This window comes from Bactrocera dorsalis, chromosome 1 (assembly GCF_023373825.1).
Source record: "Bactrocera dorsalis isolate Fly_Bdor chromosome 1, ASM2337382v1, whole genome shotgun sequence".
NCBI classification, from domain to species: Eukaryota; Metazoa; Arthropoda; class Insecta; order Diptera; family Tephritidae; genus Bactrocera; species Bactrocera dorsalis.
Window position 1 is genome coordinate 77,336,488 of NC_064303.1, and position 17,055 is coordinate 77,353,542.

Sequence of the window (17,055 nt, forward strand, 5' to 3'; positions counted from 1 at the left end):
CCATGGCAAACGAAATAAGGACTACGAATTGAGGGCATGCACCTGGAATGTCCGGTCCCTTAACTGGGAAGGTGCCACTGCCCAGCTGGTTGATGTCCTCGTGAAAACAAAGGCTGACATCACCGCCGTCCAAGAAATGCGATGGACGGGACAAGGACAGAGATGAGTAGGTCCTTGTGACATTTACTACAGTGGCCATATAAAGAAGCGCAGGTTTGGTGTGGGATTCGTGGTGGGAGCGAGACTCCGTCGCCGAGTACTATCATTCACTGCGGTGAATGAACGTCTAGCCACAATCCGAATCAAAGCGAGGTTCTTCAACATATCGCTGATTTGCGCCCACGCCCCGACGGAAGAGAAGGACGATGTGACCAAAGATGCCTTTTATGAGTGCTTGGAGCGCACTTATCAGAGATGCCCCCGCCACGATGTCAAAATCGTGCTTGGCGACTTCGACGCCAGGGTGGGCAAAGAAGGTATCTTTGGTACTACGGTCGGTAAATTCAGCCTCCACGACGAAACATCCTCAAATGGGTTGAGGCTGATCGACTTCGCCCGGGCCCGAAATATGGTTATCTGTAGTACTAGATTCCAGCATAAGAAGATCCATCAAGCTACCTGGCTGTCTCCGGATCGAAAAACTACCAACCAGATCGATCATGTTGTGATAGACGGAAGACACGTCTCCAGTGATTTAGATGTGCGTGCGCTCCGAGGTCCTAACATCGACTCGGACCACTATATTGTTTTAGCCAAAATTCGCACCCGCCTCTGTGGACCAAAAAACGCACGCCAACAAACACAAGGAAGGTTCGACGTCGAGAAGCTGCAATCACAACAGACAGCCGAACGATTCTCTACTCCGCTTGCACTCCTGCTCTCTGAGAGCACTCGTCAACAACTCGGTATAAGGGAACTGTGGGACGGCATTTCAAACTCCTTACGTACAGCTGCAACCGAAACCATTGGTTTTCGGAAAGTGCAAAAGAACAGCTGGTATGACGAGGAGTGCCGTGTCGCAGCGGAGAGAAAGCAGGCTGCCTACCTCGCAACGTTACGATCGACCACAACACGTGCGGGATGGGATAGATACCGAGAGTTGAAGAGGGAAGCGAGACGCATTTGCAAACAGAAGAAGAAAGATGCCGAAATGCGTGAGTACGAACAGCTTGACAAGCTGGCCGACAGGGGTAATGCTCGAAAATTCTACGAAAAGATGCGGCGGCTTACAGAAGGTTTCAAGACCGGAGCATACTCCTGCAGAACCCCCCAAGGTGATCTAGTTACCGATGCCCAGAGCATACTTAAATTATGGAGGGAACACTTCTCCAACCTGCTGAATGGCAGTGAAAGCACAAAACCGGGAGGAGGCGAACCCGATTCCCCAATCGATGACGATGAAGCAGACGTTCCATTACCCGGCCATGAAGAAGTTCGAATAGCAATTGCCCGCCTGAAAAACAACAAAGCGGCAGGGGCCGATGGATTGCCGGCCGAGCTATTCAAACACGGCGGCGAAGAACTTATAAGGAGCATGCATCAACTTCTTTGTAAAATATGGTCGGACGAAAGCATGCCCAACGATTGGAATTTAAGTGTGCTATGCCCAATCCATAAAAAAGGAGACCCCACAATCTGCGCCAACTACCGTGGGATAAGCCTCCTCAATATCGCATATAAGGTTCTGTCGAGCGTATTGTGTGAAAGATTAAAGCCCACCGTCAACAAACTGATTGGACCTTATCAGTGTGGCTTCAGACCTGGTAAATCAACAACCGACCAGATATTCACCATGCGCCAAATCTTGGAAAAGACCCGTGAAAGGAGAATCGACACTCATCACCTATTTGTCGATTTCAAAGCTGCTTTCGACAGCACGAAAAGGAGCTGCCTTTATGCCGCGATGTCTGAATTTGGTATCCCCGCAAAACTAATACGGCTGTGTAAACTGACGTTGAGCAACACGAAAAGCTCCGTCAGGATCGGGAAGGACCTCTCCGAGCCGTTCGATACCAAACGAGGTTTCAGACAAGGCGACTCCCTATCGTGCGACTTTTTCAATCTGCTGCTGGAGAAAATTATTAGAGCTGCAGAACTGAACCGAGCAGGTACAATCTTTTATAAGAGTGTACAGCTGCTGGCGTATGCCGATGATATTGATATCATCGGTCTCAACACCCGCGCCGTTAGTTCTGCTTTCTCCAGACTGAACAAGGAAGCAACGCAAATGGGTCTGGCAGTGAACGAGGGCAAGACGAAATATCTCCTGTCATCAAACAAACAGTCGTCGCACTCGCGACTTGGCACTCACGTCACTGTTGACAGTCATAACTTTGAAGTTGTAGATAATTTCGTCTATTTAGGAACCAGCATTAACACCACCAACAATGTCAGCCTAGAAATCCAACGCAGGATTACTCTTGCCAACAGGTGCTACTTCGGACTGAGTAGGCAATTGAAAAGTAAAGTCCTCTCTCGACGAACAAAAACCAAACTCTATAAGTCGCTCATAATTCCCGTCCTGCTATATGGTGCAGAGGCTTGGACGATGACAACAACCGATGAGTCGACGTTGCGAGTTTTCGAGAGAAAAGTTCTGCGGAAGATTTATGGTCCTTTGCGCGTTGGCCACGGCGAATACCGCATCCGATGGAACGATGAGCTGTACGAGATATACGACGACATCGACATAGTTCAGCGAATTAAAAGACAGCGGCTACGCTGGCTAGGTCATGTTGTCCGGATGGATGAAAACACTCCAGCTCTGAAAGTATTCGACGCAGTACCCGCCGCGGGAAGCAGAGGAAGAGGAAGACCTCCACTCCGGTGGAAGGACCAAGTGGAGAAGGACCTGGCCTCGCTTGGAATATCCAATTGGCGCCACGTAGCGAAGAGAAGAAACGATTGGCGCGCTGTTGTTGACTCGGCTATAATCGCGTAAGCGGTGTCTACGCCAGTAAAGAAGAAGAAGATATACACATATATTTCACTTACTTACCTAACAAGTGTAATTGCTATATTTATATATTAAATTACATATACTTATAAGAGGACAACGGATAGTACAACTTTTTTCTATTTCGTTTTCGCGCCCTCTCTCTATTACGAAAGAATATAAACATATGACATACAAACTGCCTATGCTTAAACAAATGACGCGAGAAAGTTAACAATACATCAAATTGTTAAAACATATACATACATACATAATTTATTCAAATCCAACAAAAAAAAACCAACTTAACGTAAACAAATTATTGAACATATATATGCATACATATTCGTATATACTTACATATACATTTACATATTCAATGTCCACATTGGCAATTATTCGGCAATACCTCTTGTTCTTTGACAAACAAAAACAAGTAGGATTGCATACAAAAAGCGAATTGATCTCTCTAACGAGCTCTCATTTGCTTTAGACAGGGATGGGCATATTAGCCCTCAGTGGCATTTTGCCCGTGCGGGCACGAGTGCACATTTTGAGGGCTAAGTGAGGGGATCATCGCTGGCAAACTGGCTGAAGAGGGAAGTAAGAGCAACGTATTTTACCACACCATGTTTACAAATGAGAGCGCACGCATATATGGGAAGTTGCACTGTGAGTAATAACAGTAAAATTGCCTAACAATTTTAAGTTTCTTTGTAACTACTATAAATTTATAAAATGTAAGACAAATAACAAAAAGTATAAAAAATATTTGATTTTAGTAATCATTTTTTTAATATGTCTTTATATCAGCATTTAATTTTGTTTATTTGAAATAATAAATTATATGTTTGTTTTAATGTCATTTGCTATAGCTGCACGCATTATTGTACCAAGTACCAAAATTTAAATCAGATTTTTATTTTATATATAATTTTCGAAGCAAAAAGTTTCAAACCAGGTTATTTCTTTAAACTTCCTTATAAAAAGTAATTTCAATAATAACTTCAGTTTATGAATCTTATAAGAGCGCTATGTAAATAATTACCCAACAACCCTTCTACCACCCGCCAATCCTAGAATTTCCAACGACTCGGCTGATTGTTCTCTCATACCGCAGGGATGCCAGGCTCCATATACTGTAGTAATTATACAAATTGTCTTCAATATATTTGAAATTTTCTTAAAATAACTCAAATTCAGAATCGAATGCTATTATTTACAAATATATAATCTAGTTTTAATAGTTTGATTTCGGTTTTGATATTTTATATTATGAAAAATTATAATTGAAGACTTAGATGTGTACAAAACTACATATGCGTATTGAGTAATGGCAACATTGTTCGATTGAAAACGAGAACAAAACGCTTGCCGCTCGTGGCGAAGTGAGAAGATGTTTCTGCCATTAGCGTTTGTATTCTATTTGTGCGCTTAGCCACTCTCAATCAATAATGCCATACGCGCAAATATTGTATATTTTTATTTGATGATTTCTTATATTTTTGAAAATATGTGTTCCCTTTCTATAGCGCATATTATTATTTTTATACATTTCCAGAGGCAACTTAGATTTTTAAAATTTAACAAAACAATTATAAAAAAAAAACCTCAATTCTTTGATTTTGATAAAACAACCAAACTGAAAATATCACAAATCATATATTTATATAAGCATTTTTATTAAATGGAACTGCAATATGTTTAAACACAATATGTAAATATAACGGTCACAAGTATCTTTTCTTTTTTATTTATGCAGATATGCATATGTACGTATAAAAAAAAAAAATTCACCTGCAGGATCTACACGCCCAAAACAGGTTGCTAAATTCATTTCACAAAGTGACAGTTTAATAAGATACTGCACTAGATTTGCCTCCTCACCGATTCAAGAAAACTCTGAATCGTTATTAGAAGTAAAAGGCCAAAATCTTACAAATTTTTGGATTCGCCTTCAAACGGCTCATGACGGCATCGTAGGTTCTGACGATTCAGATCTACCACAAAATTTTAAATTATCTGTTACCGCAATATACGAAAACTGCTTAGACCAATCAATTAAAGCTAATAAAAGCAATTGCACCTACTCCACATCCGAGAGTAGAGCTGCAACAATATCAAGAGGCAAGTTCAGGCATCGAGGCGCCCGCATGTGACACAGAAACATTCTACGGAGGTTATGAAGAATGGCCGTCCTTCCGATACAAATTAAAAGGTCAAGCAGGCATAATAGTAAAAGAGTTCGCTCTTAATGACGATAATTTCAATTTGGCTTGGGAAGCTCTAAAAGCTAGATACGAAAACAATATAATACTGGTCGATAAACTAGTAACGACACTAATGAACTTGCCACAAATTAAGAAAGGAACAAGTGTAGAATTCATCAACCTAGAATCCACTGTTTCAAATTGTTTGTCTTTGATCGACACTAAATATTCCCACAGACGGCTGGGACCCAATTCTGGTATTCCGCATTACCAGAAAAGTCGTTACTTCTATGGGAGCAATCGCTCTCATCACGAAAAAAGTGCCTAACGTGGCAACAAATGAGAGATTTTCTCACCACCCACTATGAAATTGCGGAAAGGTTAGAAGAAAATATAATTAAAACTAAGAATATTAAACACGACCAAAATAGAAGCTTAAATAGACCCCAAGCTAGAAGCAAAACCAAATCAAACAGAATTTCTAACAAATCACAATCGTTCACATCCGAACGGAAAGAATATACGTCATGCGAACTAAGCAAAAGAGGGCATAAACTTATATCTTGCCAGAGGTTTAAAAACTTAAATATTAACGAAAGGAATACTTCTGTCAGGTCAAAAAGACTTTGCACAAATTGCCTGTCACATGCGCATACATACAAAAATTGCAAAAGCAAATTTAATTGCTTACATTGTCACAAAAGACACCATTCGATGCTTCATTATAGCAGATATCCTAACTTACTCCAAAGAAGCGCTTACACAAAAGAAACCACGGGTTTAGCAAAAGCAAGTCCCGCAAACCAAAATTCTAAAAATTACCAAAAGACATCATGTTGCTCGAAGGCACAAAAAGTTCAAACGCTGCACAGCGAAACGCAAAGTGGACTAGTTACCGAACTAGTTACAACCATACCAACTCAAGTTGAGTACAGTGCAAATAAATACCTTAATTCACAATTAAGGAAATTTCAAACTCTAGAAGATCAGTATTGTGAAGACTTCTCTAAAGCTACAACTACTCGATCAAATAATGGCCGGTTCGTCGTACGACTACCACTAGAGCCACAATATTCCAATACCTCACATATTGGTAGAAAAAACAAAGTAAGATTTCGGTCTAACAATATTAAAAACTCAAATATATGTTACTTTTCGACCCCGCAGGATGGCTTTCGCCAATAATGGAAAAAACACAATCCTGAATCAATCCTTTAGCGGTGGCTACTAAAAAACAAATTAGTGCATACGCACTTAAACGCAATATATAACAAAATTGTTCCAAAGGGATAGGAAAAAAAGCAGGGGTCGCTCTTATCGTCCCTACATAAGCGCTCCACATAAGGTTTTGAATGGGAATCTGTTGTACAATTTGAACATCCCACTTAAAAAACTATAATTCTAAATGAAGCCGTTCGCAATTACCGGCTACCCGCTCGCAAGATCCCTCTAATTTCATAGTCTTAAATCTAGGGCTAAGGAGTACCCATTCTGCCCACATCTGAGCCAGGCATGGAGTTACTATCCTTTATAAGCCGATAACACAGAAAAGGCAAATAATAAACAACTGGTATTCCATACCGATGAAATAAGAAATTTTAAATTACTTTTTTACTATAATAATAAGTCGGATAAACGCAAAATATAGTTCCTTGCTTTTGGCAAGTAAAGGTAAATAAATACCAAATATTATGTTTAAAACCGAAGGCATTTTCAGGATTTACAGCATGTATTCTGCACCCTCGGCAGCTCTACAAGCTGTACGCCGAAATACATGCAACAACGTGTAAGACTAGGCAAAATATTCGCCTAGGGGCCCAGGATGTTTAAATGAGTTAAGCATCCACCCCTTCTGCCCGGTAAAACTGGTCCATCCTAATGAAACAGCGCAATTCACCACAGGATGCCACTACAATATAACACACTCTACTATTCGTGCTATACAAGTCGCCCATCCAAAACGCTTCATATTTGCCACTCCACACGGCGCCGCGAAATTGCCACTTTTTGGCTTCGATCGTCATCGTTCCACTCGCGCCGGCAACAAAACCTATTTCTTATTATTAAATAACACTGAAATATGTAAAAAAAAACTTCAAATATGTATGTATATACAAATGTATGTATATGTGATATGCTTTAAATTGTCAAATATAAAAGATTTTCAATTTTCAGTTAACATGCTTGCATATGAGGAGAAACTTTGTTTGCAGATGACACGGTTGGAGAAAGTTTTTTCACGGAAGAATCTGTGGTTTCTATTGTTGCAAAATATCATTTATTTCCTTTAGGGGCATAAAGCTTTTCTTTTTTTTTTTGGTTTATTTTTTAAAGTGGATATCGAGGTTTGTATTTCTTCGACAAGGCGGATAGATCCTTCTATTTCTATACCTAGGGTTTCGAGTCTTAGGATGTGTAAGGGTAGAAAAGTTCTGATATATATAAGCGAGGTTTGTATTCATTCGGTATGACTTAAAAATTCTTGGGACAATCGAATGGCCTCAGCATCATCGATATTAAATGAATCTCCTATTATTTTAAGCTTATTGGAGTAATCAGAATAATAATCAGCAGCTTTTAACCACGTCCCCAACATGTTATGCATGGTCTTGGCGGTAGAGGTACAGTGGGCAGAATGAATTGAAATTCATTGCGCCGTGATGAAGCCTTCAAAAATTTAAATAAGATACATGTCCTAAAATATTTCATGAACACCTTACCTTTAAAAATATTTGAATTTAATATTTGAAATGGAACTGTTAATAGTAGTGAACTGTGTCCGCGTAAACTCTGCTAATCTATGCAACCCAAGCAAAAGACGACTTTGAATAAATAACTTTTGGCAGAATAGCACAGAGCAATGCAACCTAAATATGCCCGGAAATTGATTTACCATTCAAATTATGAATGTGCGCAACGTTTTCTTTTCCTTTGACATTGTCAATTAATCAGCTGATCGATACCTAAGCTTAAATACGTTGCGAAATGTATTATATTGTTAAAATATAAGAATATGCCTTAATATGCAAAATTTTTGAAACATTCTTTTAAGTACTAAACAATTAAAATACATATGCAGTATGTATTTCTAAGCAAATATTCGCTCTAAATCTGCTAAGATGAAAAATTTTAAATTCACATTATTTATGTGAGCTAGGTTAATTATCGTATGGTAGGTGATTTTAGTCTTGTATCCTATGGAGTTTGCAAAAATGGGCTTTGGATTGGGATTGGTTATAATACAAATTATGGCTGTATGTAATTCTTACAGGATCCTTTATTTATGAAAATTTTCAAAAATTGCCGGTTCTTGGTTCTGAATTCAACATAAGGCAAGGAATAACGCTTCGTTCATTGTTCCTGGATATCGGTTTCTATGTGGAGGTTTCGCTGTTGTTTCAATGGTGCTTGGTTGGTCTATTCATATAGTTTAATCCTTTAGACTGCATAGAATGATCGACTTCCATAGGTTCCGGGCGAGGCCGTGGTTTTGGTGCCATTGGCCTTGGCGGTTGAGTTTGACTAATGTTGTATCCTCAATATTGATGAAAAAATCGAAATCTCGCTCGTTAGCTATTTGAGAAATGTTACAGTACAAATTAAAAAAAAAAGTTTGAATATATCAGTTAAAAATAATCGGAAGTAAAATGTAAGTGATATTTTTATACTCTCGCAACAAAGTTGTTAAAGAGAGTATTATAGTTTTGTTCACATAACGGTTGTTTGTAGGTCCTAAAACTAAAAGAGTCAGATATAGGGTTATATATACCAAAGTGATCAGGGTGACGAGTAGAGTTGAAATCCGGATGTCTGTCTGTCCGTCCGTCCGTCCGTGCAAGCTGTAACTTGGGTAAAAATTGAGATATCATGATGAAACTTGGTACACGTATTTCTTGGCTCCATAAGAAGGTTAAGTTCGAAGATGGGCAAAATCGGCCCACTGCCACGCCCACAAAATGGCGGAAACCGAAATCCTATAAAGTGTCATAACTAAGCCATAAATAAAGATATTAAAGTGAAATTTGGCACAAAGAATCGCATTAGGGAGGAGCATATTTGGAAGTAATTTTTTTGGAAAAGTGGACGTGGCCCCGCCCCCTACTAAGTTTTTTGTACATATCTCGGAAAATACTATAGCTATGTCAACCAAACTCTATAGAGTCGTTTCCTTCAGGCATTTCCATATACAGTTCAAAAATGGGAGAAATCGGATAATCACCACGCCCACCTCCCATACAAAGGTTATGTTGAAAATCACTAAAAGAGCGTTAACCGACTAACAAAAAACGTCAGAAACACAAAATTTTACGGAAGAAATGGCAGAAGGAAGCTGCACCCAGGCTTTTTTTTTTAAATTGAAAATGGGCGTGGCGTCGCCCACTTATGGACCAAAAACCTTATCTCAGGAACTACTCTACCGATTTAAATGAAATTCCGTATATAATATTTTCTTAGCACCCTGATGACATGTACGAAATATGGGTGAAATCGGTTCACAACCACGCCTTCTTCCAATATAACGCTATTTTGAATTCCATCTGATGTCTTCTCTGTATAGTATATACATTAGGAACCAATTATGATAGCGGAATAAAACTTTACACAAATACGGTATTTGAGCTGAGGTATCCCTTGTGGAAAAATAGTCGTGATCGGACTATAACTTCACAACTTCAAGGTCCCTGATATCGAACACGAAGTACTCAGTGCCTAACCTAACCTAACCTAATTTTTCACCGAAAATATCGGTAAATCTCTCAGAATTTAATTCTAATTAATTTTACAGCAAAATAAAAAAATATGTAAATGGCGGATAATGAAATCTCGATTATCATTTTATCATGCGAGAGTATAAAATGTTCGGTGACACCCGAACTTAGCCCTTCCTTACTTGTTTTTATTTGTTTTTATTAAAAAAAGTGTCATTTATCGCCTTTTTTATACATTTTTTAGGCAATATATATTAAAATAAATAAATAAAATAAAAATAAAATATTATAAAAATGTTTATTTTATTTTTTTAGTAGTTTATGGCCAGAAGTCTTTTTAATTTATTCTATTAACTTTCAAAATCTATTAAAAATTTCACTTATTAATTTTTATGTCACTTTTTTTTTTTAAATAAATAACCAAATTTCATAATCAGATGTCTAAATGCATAAATCTGCCTCCTATCACCATAAAATTTCAATGCGCATTAGCGTTGCTTAGTGCGTATTAGTTTACTCGTCTGTCAGCGCTCTAATACTCTCTGTAGCAACATGTTAGAAGAGTATAAAAATGCAAATAACCCACTTTATATGGGAGAATCCCGTAAGCGAAAATGAAAAAGGATAAAATATTCAAACTATACCAAAAAGCAAACCATCAATAACATTAACAAAAAAATAATAATTTTGACGAAATATTTATACCAACTGCTATGTGTCTGGTCCCCTTCCTAATGGGCCACTTGACGTGGTTTAACCCAGTAGTAAGACAGCACCACCGAGAATTTCGTCGCCGCCCTTTAAATATTACATTGTCTTGTGTAATGTTTCGAAAATATTTTTGAGTCATTATGTTCAACTTTTTATGACCACTGCAGCTATTCCGCTTTTTATGTTGAATGTTGCGCTTGTTTTTGTTATGAATGCCCATGCATCGTTCGCTCATAACATAGCAAAGCAGCGATTTTCTGTTGTGATATTAAAAATACCTTTACCGGTTCCATTCCATGTATATCCTTTCTAGCCTTAAGTTTACTGATCATTTCTTTCACACACTCGCAGTTTTAACATAATCCTTAAGATAAAAATAGATTTATTGAAAATAATTTTAAACTTAAAGTCTTTTAATAATTTGCTTATAGTCGGACCAGGAATTTGTCTACGATGATATTTATAATAGAAATTCTGAGTCTAACCCTTTCTGTCAAGCCATCATGAAAATTAAATACGATTTCGAGGAAAAGGAACGTAAACTTATGAATAGTTTATCAATGAAACACGAACAGGTGAGTAGTTGCCTTATTTAGTTATTGTTTAGTAAAGTTGCGATTTTATATGCAACAGCTGGCGCAACTACAGAAATGTCAAATTTGCAATCAGCACGAACTCGAACAATTAGACAGCAAAATAACATTGGTAAGTTTTAATTTGCTGGCATTGATCGGTATATATGGAAATATTAGTGTTCGATCTGGAAAAGAGATTCTTAACCACAAATAGCAAACAGTTTTATTTTCTACTTTTAACTTAGTACATTTCTTTGACCGAGTTTGGAGGATGAGAGGTTATGTTATTATGTGGAAGAACACTTTTTCTGTTAATAAAAGAACAGCGGAACAGCCTAATATATCGACAAAATAGAACCTTTAAGTTGTTTTGCACTTCTCCAGATATGCGACACATTTTGAATCGCAGAAAACGGCTTCGACTTCTTCGGGTCAGATGTGCTGATACGACCCAGTGGATCACTGTTATGTTAAATGAAACTAAAGAGTCCTTGGATGTTATGTAGGGACGCGATTATTCATCGATGGCAACCACCAAAATGTGTCCAACGGGGGTTTCATGTACCTGGGCAACTACTATTCCGGCTCCCACGATTGGCTCGATCAATCTGCTCAGCTGAGTTGATGCCGGAGTGAATCGGTAAAACGTCTACCTGTATTACTGGTTCCTGGCTTTCCTCAGGCACTGCTTTGGGCCTCCAGGGCCTCATAACTACCTTATTGAATCAGAAGTTCAGCCGGAATCCCTTCTGCCGGATGAATTTGTAAGATTCATCGTCAACCGTAATATTCAGCTTCGATCCAGCTCGCTCCACGCTGCTCGCGACCACCTTACACGCCGAGGTTCTTAAACCCTCGTTCTGCTTTTTGACTAAACCAAGCGCGAAATCTTAAGGTTTGCCTGCGCTCCGGGAAAGAAATTCCGTCATGCTGTATAGTGGCGGTATCTCGCCAACTCCCATATACTACATATAATAATTTTTGTTATTCTTGCAAACCTTATGGTAAAATTGTCGGTCAATGTATGAGTTATCTATTTATAGAATTGCTTGAACTCCGATCCTCTGGTTGACGTTTTGCACCTGAAAGTATTTCCATGGCTTTAGTCCTGGCAAGTTCCAAGAATTTGAAATGTTCGTCTACAAACGAACTTGGGTCTTTCTAATCCCAACTTCAACTTACTATTCAAAAAGTCCTGTTTACTTTGGATTGCTACTTGTACATACATATGTATCTGACATAAACTCATCCTAATAGTTAAATTTAATATTAAATGGTTTATTGAGTTGATGGAAAAATGTCAAGCAAAGGATCGAAATTCATTATATTAGGGTTATGAGATCTAGAGCAACACAGATTTTATTCATATAGTGCACCAAACTTTTATGAGAACGTATTCACTTAATTTCCAACCTAATTTGTTGCAGGTAAGATAGAAAGTCGGAAATCATTATATAGGTATATTGGAGGCAAAGAAATGTACTTCAGAACTTATCTTAAAGCAGTTTTATAATTATATAAATACAAACATATAATATATGGAGCGAAGTCAGCCAGATGTTTCAAAAAAATTGGTATTATTACAAAAATATACTCTTTCAATTTCATAAAAAAACGAAAGTTCGAAAGTCTTTATGTTATATTTAATATGGGTGCTAAGAAAAGTATTGATCCGATCCCCATTTAGACACAAGGGTAAATTATTACCTAATAAACATTTTTTCAGAATTTCAATAACGCTGGGTCCACATATTCGGTATGTGGAGTCTTATATCGTTATAGTCCGATTTTATCAGTTTTTAGACTTGAGATGGCATTCTTTAAATGCACAATTTGAGCAAAGTTTTACCCCAATATATTCATTGGTGCTTGATTTGTGAAATAGAGAGTGAAGAATCATATAGATTTTAAAATTGTGCTACATCGGTAGCAAGGTAGTCAAGATTATATTGGGTATTCTGAAAAGTATTTTCGTTATTGTAATCAAATTTCAACTTATTATTTAATATTTATACTAGTAAATGAATAAACAAATACATATGTACCATTTTGGTCGACTATTTTTTGTGATTTTTCCGCTAGAGACATTATTCCATCAGTGTAAATAGAAATATCGAATTATCCAGAACGGAAGCGAGCGAAACATTGTTGAGCTGCACGAATTGACACAGCAACTTCTCAGGAAACTTCACAAATTTCATTGGTGGCTTGCGTGGCATCCTTACCTTTTTATACAAAAAAATTAAAACATAGCGCATTTCTTCAATATTTTCAGTAATTTTTGAAAAGCTGTAACTTTTTTTCCAAGTTTTCCGAATTTTTGGTTAAATGAAGCTTAAAATCTCGCCTTTTTAACACTTTATTGTATGACACAATGTGATTGGTAGCACTGGAGAAATACGACTGCAACATCTATTGACAAAATACGAAAAGACTTTTTCGACTACCCAATATTACTGAATTTAGTTGGAATTGGTCAAGTAGTTCCAGAGATATGTGATTTTACCTAAATAACTAAATAATAAAAGTAATTGGTGTTTTTTGTTTAGACGTATGGTTTTCAAACGTTTTCAAACTGTGCACATTTGTTACGAAAATAATGATTCGGTTCGGATCGCGCGCTGCAATGAATATTCGGTCGACATAATCGCCCAACAGAGTCAGTAATTGGATTAGCCATTTCTCTATAACGTATGTATGTTCTGCCAACTGCACAGCAAACATTTTTGGTAATTTATTGGTAATACTGCCCACCTCGGTTTAAAATTACGTCATCCAATTCAAAGACGTTTTTGGAACAGTAGGCCATAGATTTCTAGCAGGTGGAGATTACAATGCAGAACACACGTGATGGGGCTTACGACTAATTAATCCGAAAGGATGACAACTGTATCACACTATTATAAATAGGCACAATAACCTTGAAATAATATCTCCTGATATGCTGACATATTGGCCTAGTGATCGTAAGAAAATACCAGATTTAATTGATTTTGCTGTGATCAAAAATATAGATAGATCGCACATAACAGTTCATACATGTACTGATCTGTCTTCTGATCATTCTCCTGTACTTATAAAGTTATGTGAACAACCCATATTCGTTAATCCAAAAGTGGGTCTAACTTCTTATAAAACGAAATGGCTAAAATATAAAAAATACGTCAGTAGCCACATTAATATTGAGTACCAAATAAATACAGGAAGAGATATTGACGAAAGCATAAGAGAAGTCAATGATATAATAACCAGCGCAGCTGTCTTAGCAACACCAAACAAAAGCTATAAGCCGCTTGGTTTCAGAAAAATCTCTAATAGAGAAATAGAAATGCTTGTAAATTAAAAAAGACGAGCAAGACGTGAATGGCAGATAAATCGTTCCCCTTCCACTCAGCTTCAAATAAAATCTGCTGTACGTAAATTAAAAAAAGCGCTTGAACGCGAGGAAGAATTGAACACAGAAATGTATATAAAGAAGCTGCGTCCAAATTCAAACACGCAAAATTCTGTTTGGAAAGCCCAAAACTCCATGAAGTCACCAACTGACTCCAACATGCCCATACGAGACTTGGGTGGAAATTGGGCTCGAAGTGACGAGAAAAAGGTTGATTGCTTTGCAAATTACCTAGAAAAGGTATTTCAACCCAATTTGTCAAAGAACAACTTTAAGCTGCCAATCTTACCCAACACAGTTAAAGAGTCGCTCGAGTCTCCTAAGACTTCACCTTCTGAAATTATTGGAAAGAACTTAATCCAAAAAAGTCGCCGGGACATGATAATATTTCCTCAAAAATGCTAATTGAGTTACCAATTATTGCTGTAGAGCTGCTCTCTTTGCTCTTCAATGCAATTCTTAGTTTCGGATACTATCCAATTTCATGGAAAAAGTCGCAGATTATCTTGATAGATAAACCGGGGAAATGACTTCACACAGCCGTCACCATACAGGCCAATCAGTCTTCTACCCCGTCTTTCAAAAATATTTGAAAAAGTATTACTATCAAAGATGTCTTCTTTCCTCCACGAAAATAATACAATACCAATGCATCAATTCGGTTTTCGTGCGAAACATGGATAGAGCAAGTAATTGGGATTACTAACGAGATAAGGAAAGCATTTGAGCACAGGGAGTACTGTTCAGCAATATTTCTAGATGTAGCTCAGGCATTTGATAAGGTGTGGCACGAAGGCCTTTTGTAAAAGATTAAAAAAATTCTACCTTTAGAATTGTACAAAACATTGGAGTCTTATTTAAATAATAGACAATTTGTAGTGAAAGGCAGATAAGGGCTGGTGTACCAAAGGGCAGGGCATATTACATCTTCGCTAAGACCAAAGATGTGCCCGGCAGTGAAAATAAACAATATTTTAGTACCCCAAGCGAATGAAGTAACATATCTTGGTAGTCACCTAGATAGAAGGCTCACGTGGGGAAAACACATTTCTAGTAAAACAACATGTATGAAGATTAGAGCTGCAAATTTAAAATGGCTTTTAAATAAAAACTCCAAACTTAGCCTAGACAACAAAGTGCTTTTATATAATGCCGTCATAAAGCCGATTTGGATGTATGGCGTTCAACTGTGGGGTACGACCTGTGCCACTGATATTGATATATTACTCGTACAAAGGTTTCAATTAAAAATGCTTAGAGCAATCACGTGTTCACCATGGTACATGCGTAACGAAAATTTTCATAAAGACCTTTTCGAGCATTACCCCTGTCGGCCTGCTTATCAAGCTCTTCACACTCACGCATTTCGGCCTCTTTCTTTTTCTGTCTATAAATGCGTCTCGCTTCCCTCTTCAACTCTCGGTATCTATCCCATCCCGCACGTGTTGTGGTCGATCGTAACGTTGCGAGGTAGGCAGCCTGTTTTCTCTCCGCTGCGACACGGCACTCCTCGTCGTACCAGCTGTTCTTTTGCCCTTTCCGAAAACCAATGGTTTCGGTTGCAGCTGTACGTAAGGAGTTTGAAATGCCGTCCCACAGTTCCCTTATACCGAGTTGTTGACGAGTGCTCTCAGAGAGCAGGAGTGCAAGCCGAGTAGAAAATCGTTCGGTTGTCTGTTGTGATTGCAGCTTCTCGACGTCGAACCTTCCTTGTGTTTATTGGCGTGCGTTTTTTGCCGCACAGAGACGGGTGCGAATCTTGGCTGCAACAAGATAGCGGTCCGAGTCGATGTTAGGATCTCGGAGCGCACGCACATCTAAAACACTGGAGACGTGTCTTCTGTCTATCACAACATGATCGATCTGGTTGGTAGTTTTTCGATCCGGAGACAGCCAGGTAGCTTGATGAATCTTCTTATGCTGGAATCTAGTACTACAGATAACCATGTATCGGGCCCCGGCGAAGTCGATCAGCCTCAACCCATTTGGGGATGTTTCCTCGTGGAGGCTGAATTTACCGACCGTAGTGCCAAAGATACCTTCTTTGCCCACCCTAGCGTTAAAGTCACCAAACACGATTTTGACATCGTGGCGGGGGCAACTCTCATAAGCGAGCTCCAAGCGCTCATAAAAGGCATCTTTGGTCACATCGCCCTTCTCTTCCGTTGGGGCGTGGGCGCAAATCAGCGATATGTTGAAGAGCCTCGCTTAGATGCGGATCGTGACTAGACGTTCATTCACCGCAGTGAATAATAGTACTCGGCGACGGAGTCTCTCTCCCACCACGAATCCCTCATCAAACTTGCGCTCCTTTACTTGTCTCTGTCCTTCTCCCGTCCATCGCATTTCTTGGACGGCGGTGATGTCAGCCTTTATTTTCACGAGGACATCAACCAGCTGGGCAGCGGCACCTTCCCAATTAAGGGACCGGACATTCCAGGTGTAAAAAAAAGGGGGGTCTATCATCTGAGGCTGTTGTTGTTTTTTCATTGGGGGTGTTATTTTTACGTGGCGGGTCCCA

At 38.5% G+C, this 17,055-nt stretch overlaps 1 protein-coding gene across 11 annotated transcripts in view; it reads left to right on the forward strand.

Annotated features, from left to right (window-relative positions):
- The window catches only part of LOC105225977 (polyamine-modulated factor 1-binding protein 1), a 306,375-nt gene that overhangs the window by 67,603 nt on the left and 221,717 nt on the right, over positions 1-17,055 (forward strand). For 8 of the 11 annotated variants that reach the window (XR_007421877.1, XR_007421876.1, XR_007421875.1 and 5 more), the window contains 2 exons: positions 10,997-11,140; positions 11,199-11,270. The exons of 2 other annotated variants lie outside the window; for them this stretch is intronic. Coding sequence is in view for 6 of the 9 variants with exons in the window: in XM_049449950.1 (XP_049305907.1) it covers positions 10,997-11,140; positions 11,199-11,270 (216 nt within the window). In the remaining 3 variants the exon portion in view is untranslated. The remainder of the gene's footprint in view (positions 1-10,996; positions 11,141-11,198; positions 11,271-17,055) is intronic. One more of the 11 variants, XM_049449902.1, reaches the window with a different exon arrangement.